General features: G+C 38.8%; 1 protein-coding gene across 1 annotated transcript in view; it reads right to left on the reverse strand.

Moving 5' to 3' along the window:
* LOC141161304 (dynein axonemal heavy chain 11-like) overlaps positions 1–5,208 on the reverse strand; it is a 131,172-nt gene extending 125,964 nt beyond the window's left edge. The window contains exons 1-3 of the mRNA XM_073646118.1: positions 5,117–5,208; positions 4,002–4,212; positions 1,290–1,448 (exon numbers count right to left, since the gene is read on the reverse strand). Coding sequence (XP_073502219.1) covers positions 1,290–1,448; positions 4,002–4,212; positions 5,117–5,208 — 462 coding nt within the window. The remainder of the gene's footprint in view (positions 1–1,289; positions 1,449–4,001; positions 4,213–5,116) is intronic.
* Positions 5,209–6,000: the final 792 nt, after the last annotated feature.

A 6,000-nucleotide genomic window follows, 5' to 3' on the forward strand; every position in this document is an offset into this window, starting at 1 on the left:
CAGGCACCAGTATTGGGAGAGGGGGGCTGGCCGTCAGGGTTCACCGCGGCTCTGGCACAAACCCGGCGACACGGAGGTGGCACGGGCAGGAGCGGACTGGCCGTGTCGGCTTCTCACTTTTTGGATTTTAGAAGGGCATGACATGCCTATATCTGTGTCTCCCCCTCCTTTTACTCCTCCACCTCTTTTATTTTCGCATGACTATATGTACTTGTCACTTTTCCATGTGTTAGTTATGTCTTCTGAGCAGTTTGTCAGCTTTTGGACACCTTTGAAGGTGTTTTCTATGTGTTTCTATGTGTTTTTGTTTGCCTGCCATTGGTTTTAACGGTGTTCGAAGGTGTTCGACGAACAGTTCGACGAACAGTTCGGCGAACACACGGGTGTTCGACGAACCGAACCGAACTCGAACACTACGGGGGTGGCTCAACACTAATTTTCTATCCTCTTAATATATTGCAGTCATCATATTATATAGCACCGACTACTTACAATTGCTCATTTTGCCGTTCTACCCAGTTAATTCTTCCTTTTTCTGTTAGGTCTATTGGCATCACGTGATTAAAAACTGACTAGCTGAGTCCTTCTAAGATCTATGTAGAAACAGGAAGTGTCTTTCCCCTGTATGAGTCATAAGTCACTGCAAAAGTTCCTGGCAGAAAGGAGGAGGAAGAGTTGAAGAGGGGAATGAGTCATACAGGGAGAAGAGATTTCCTGTTTTTGCATAGAGCAGAGAAAAGAGAAGAATTAGCTGGGTAGAAAGGCAAAATGAGCAATTGTAAGTACACAGTGCTATATAATATGATGACTGCAATATAGTAAGAGGATAAAAACTTTGATGGGAGGAGGAGTGCTTCTTTAAAGGGTTCAATTGAAAGCTGTTTTTGTAGAATTTACCCAACACATTAAATAGGTATTCTTTTTGCATGCCAGGCAGGTGACAGCAACTTTTCTGCAAAATCAGCCAAGTTGCTATTGGGGGGAAAAATTAAACAAATAACATGCAGTCACTTGTCGATTGATCCTGATTTGCTGAAAAGTCATTATAGCTGGAAATTTGATGAGGTACAATGGACATATTGTATAAATGTATACCAGCCATGTAAGCAAAATGGTTTGTTACACAGTCAAGGACAGCATGCAAAAATAAGTAGGGCCCAGTAAATCAGGGATGACCAACAATTAGCTTTTTACTAGGAAATATCCTCATTCTACTCCTTTTCTTACTGGACGACATCTTACTGTACAATTTTCCAGCAGCCCTAAGCTGGGGATAAAGCTTCCGTTACCTTCATTTCGATCTCGGCTGCCGTGTGTTTTGTTGTTTCCAGTTTTTCCACCAGGAGTGTGTCCCCCAGGAAATTACTTTCTGCTGCTGATAGGCGTGTCAGTAATTCATCCTCAAGCATTTTCAACTCAAGTTTGAAATAATTTTGATGCTTTTTGAGCTCAGACTGAAAAGAAAATGGTAAGTTTTAGACCTGTAATTGTACCGATGCGAACAATGGGAATACACTTTGCTACCTTTTAATTTTCCTGATTATTCAACATTTTACAATAGTTCTAAAGCATTTAAGGTCAGAACTAATATCCAGAAAGGAAAAGGAGTATAATTTGGGGCTTTATCAGGTACATTCAAATGACCATTTTATTCCTTATTCATTCCATTTACTCACAAATTACTAACTTAAAATGGCTCTTTTGTTATTGGGCTTTTTTGTTTTTAAGTAGCATTTAGAGCTGTATGTTCTTTAATGTATAAAATATTTAATTTGAAATATTCCATTAAATATCTAAATGTTGCAATATATGCAATCTGCATTCCATTCACATTCCTAAAGTCGTACACTATATTGATATACAACTGTTAGAATCAGCATGGTACCCTTAATAAAGGCAGTTTTCAGTATGAACTGATCGTAATGCTTTTATTTTTTCATGTTTCTTTGCTAGCTGTCAGTTCAGGATTAAAAAAAAAAAGGTATTTTTTTCTCAGTCTTTTATCTATAGGATGTGTCTAGTATTTCATCACAAATCCATTGACTTGAATAAACATAAGCTGCAATACCAGATACAGTCCATAGAAAAAGAGTGGCGCTGTTTCTGGAAAAAAAAAAAACAACAACTTTTTTTTTATTTCACACAACCTTAAGGTAATAGGGAAAAAAGGAAAGAAAGAAAATGTCACAATAAATAAATTTCTATACACCTAAAATAACATTTGAATTGTCTAGGAAGATAATCACAATCACTAGTACATTAAAAAAATGACAATACCTATTTACATAAAAAATACAAAAAAACTAACAGAAACCTTGCAATTCTCCACTAGAAACAATGCCTTATACTAGCCTCTTACTTCCTGTTCTGTCCAGATGGCTTTTCAACAGTCTTATTATCATTACAGACAGAATTACAATGAAGGGTAATACCTCTACATAGAGTAAATAACACTGGATCCACCATTCTCAATAGACAATGTCACAGCTCACTTCCTCCCCCTCACTTCACAATCACCCTTTTCCTTGATCTAAGCAGTCCCTTTTAAATTCTTTAAGACAAGTCAGCAGGATCTGCATCTGTTTATTGTTGCTAATGTACATGTGTCCAACAGGAAGTAGGAGTCTAATATTAGGTCTATTGGTCAGTGTAAAAATTGCTAGTATTTTTTTCTATTTATTTAAAGGGAATCTGTCAGCAGGATTTCACCCAACGAAATATTTAAATGCGCATGTAGTTCTTTCAAAGACAAGTCCAGCAATACCTTTACATGACAGTACAATCCTCCATTACTGAAAAATAGGAATTTGGCTGAAGCACTATAGTAGATCTGAAGCCTCTGTCACTCCAGCTCTATTCCCTGGCCAGAACATCCTCCTCCTGCTTGACTGACACCCTCTATTAAGCGTGACTTCAGGCAAAGGAGTCCTTAGTCAATCAAGAGGAGGCGGCACTCGGTGGGAAATAGAGCTATGATAGAGTTAAAGGGAACCTGTCAGCTGTCTTTTCCCACATAATATATGGCCATCATCTTTCAGCTCTGTGTTACAGCATTCTGGAATGCTGTATATAAGTCTCCAAGCCGCCCTGCAAAACACAACACAGATCTTTTATTAAACTCACCTACGGGGCTGTCCGGTCTGATGGGTGTTGCTGGTCTAGGTCCAGCGCCGACCCTCTTCCTGCGATGCCGTCCTCTTTCTCTGCTTCGTGTGGATGATGCATCCTACGTCATCTACATAGTGTAACAAATCACACTCCTGCGCAGGCACACTTCTCTTTGCCCTGCTGAGGACAGAGCAAAGTACTGCAGTGCACATGCGCCAGCGCTCTACGGCCTTTCCCTGCGCATTCACAGAAGAATACTTTGCTCTGCCCTGAGCAGGGCAGAGAGAGGTACTCCTGCGCAGGAGTGCGATGTGGAACACTGTGTGGATAACGTAGGACATGTCATCCGCACAAAGCAAAGAAGGAGGACGGCATCGCAAGAAGAGGGGAGAAGCCAGACCAAGACCAGTGATGCTCATCGGACCGTACCGCCCCGTAGGTGGGTATAATAAAAGATCTTTTTTTTGTTTTGGAGGCTTATATACAGCATTCCAGAACCCTGTAACACAGGGCTGAAAGGTGGTGGCCAAAGGTTATATGGGAAAAAGCTGGTGACAGGTTCCCTTTAACTGCAGACTTCTAATTATCGGCAGATCACACCAAATTTAGTTGGATTTGCCAATAAATCTTACAAGTATATTGTCAGCTTTACATATAAAAACTTTAATGAGAAAACTAAAGAAAATACTTCTATGACTTCAGGGCTGGGTTTAAACTACTGAACAAGTTGATTATTAGAGGAAAAAATGTATACAAAATATATACAAAGTAATATCTGAAGTAGTGTATAGCAAAAACTATTTAATGCAAATTTAATGTATCGCAAAAACAATTTATAGTAAGATATTATATAGTTAGGAAGAAATGAATCATTGTCAATTTGTAAAAAAAACTGTTACCTTGAAATGTTCCAAGTCGGGTCTCTCCAGATTCACCACATCAGCCAGGAGCTGGTCTTCCAAGCCATCTCTTGTTACAGTGAAGTTGATTAGTGTTGTCTGGGCCTGTATTTCTGGTTTGTAATGGGGATTTGCAAGCTTTGTATGAAGAATAAGTCTAAATTTTGGATGGAATTTACATTCTTTATCCCCGATTCGAATGTATCTGAAAATTATGAACATAAAATGATTAACAAAAAACCTATGTAGTCTAAATGGATCTTTTGTATTTATATAAATATTATAACAATGTTAATTTAATAATTTATAGACAGAAATATGTAAAATCATGATATAAAGTGAATTTCTCAAACATTTTGGTCCCACATAAATAAAAACAACACAATATTAACCAGTTCAGGACCGAGACATTTTATCTTGTTCCTAACCAGGCACATTTTCAGATTTTATTGTACATACGATTTTGACGGGTCTAAAAAAAAATTCACTTGAATATTCAGATAATGTTTTCCTCTTTTTTTGAGATACAAGGGGCTTCATTTTTATGTCATTTTTACATTACTTTTTTGCTGATATCAGGGATAAATGTAAGGAAAAGTAGGGTCTATTTTTCACATTTTTTTATTTTTTTTTATGACCTCAAATAACCGCTAAAAAGCATTTAATATATTGGACATATTTTTTTCTGACAGGGCTGGGGCTCTAAACACTGTTTCTTTTTAGTTTAGTTTTGTGTATTTTTTTTGCCTGATTTTTTTATTTGATTTTTTTTCCCATTTATTTTACACACTGTGCGCCCATCCCCTCCAATGAGGTCTTAAAAAACCTTTGGGGGGAATTTGAATATATCAATGCATTACTGTTATTGCTGATTTCCCCTGTTGCTGGGACTGGTATATCAGCCCTAATTATAGGTGAAATTCCGCTTCCAGGCTACATAGCAGAGCTGACTGGGTCTCCTGCTCCCTCCCTACACCTAGAGATCCCATGATTACTGGGTCTGGAGGAGGATACACTGTCAGTGCTTAATAATACTTATACACAAGCAATTGTTCAGCTTTGTGTACACAGTGATCAGGAAGGTAAACATGATAATAAATCATATTTACCTTTTGTGCGCGGAGTCTGGCTGTGTCTGACAGCTGCTCCCCACCTCCGTAGATGCAGAATGTCCTGCAAACTGTTTACCATGCAGTGACATTTTAGACCATCAGTACAGAGTAAAGTATGGTCCGCCCAGACATTTATAACCTATGGGCAGTCCAGAAGTAGTTAAGTTAAAAATCTATCCATCTGGCACCCTTTTTTACACCTGTCCTATGAACATATGAAATATACTATGGCCCTGAAACTTCAAAACCAGTGTTGTTCATGCCGGTCTTGATGAGGGGGCATACTGGAATCATAGGCACCTGATTCATTAAGACACATATGCCATCTAATGAATCAATGAATCAGGCTTGTCTGAAAACTGGCGTGCGCCTCACCACAATTCTTACTCAAGTCAGGGCAAGGACAGTAAGGAACACCACAGCTCGATATACATTAGATGAGCTTTGGTGTCACACCCCCATCCTGTCCCAACTCTGCCCACTTTCATGGAGCTGAAACTGGCACGAAAAGGCCAAAAGCCACAAACTCGAGTTGTGCAAAAATGTTGCTATTTATAAAAGTTTGTGTTTTATTGTTAATTTGCCATCTTTCCATTTTCAAATTGATCATTATTTCCTCTGGAGCTAAAAGGGAGTTATGATACATAGTGCAGTGTAACCTTCCTAGAACACAACCTCGTGGAAAGACTACCGCTTATTCAGACCAGATTTCTTGTGACAGATTTTCTGTTTGACTAAGGCTGCGGCCCCACTATCAGTATTCGGTCAGTATTTTTTCTCAGGAGTGGGAGCCAAAACCAGGTGAGGGACAATCAGAGAAAAGGTATAATAGAAACTAGTCACCAATTCTGCATTTATCACCCACTCCTGGTTTTGGCTCC

Source organism: Phyllobates terribilis, unplaced genomic scaffold (genome assembly GCF_046119375.1).
Source record: "Phyllobates terribilis strain yellow unplaced genomic scaffold, ASM4611937v1 Scaffold_9__5_contigs__length_417890890, whole genome shotgun sequence".
Classification (NCBI taxonomy): domain Eukaryota; kingdom Metazoa; phylum Chordata; class Amphibia; order Anura; family Dendrobatidae; genus Phyllobates; species Phyllobates terribilis.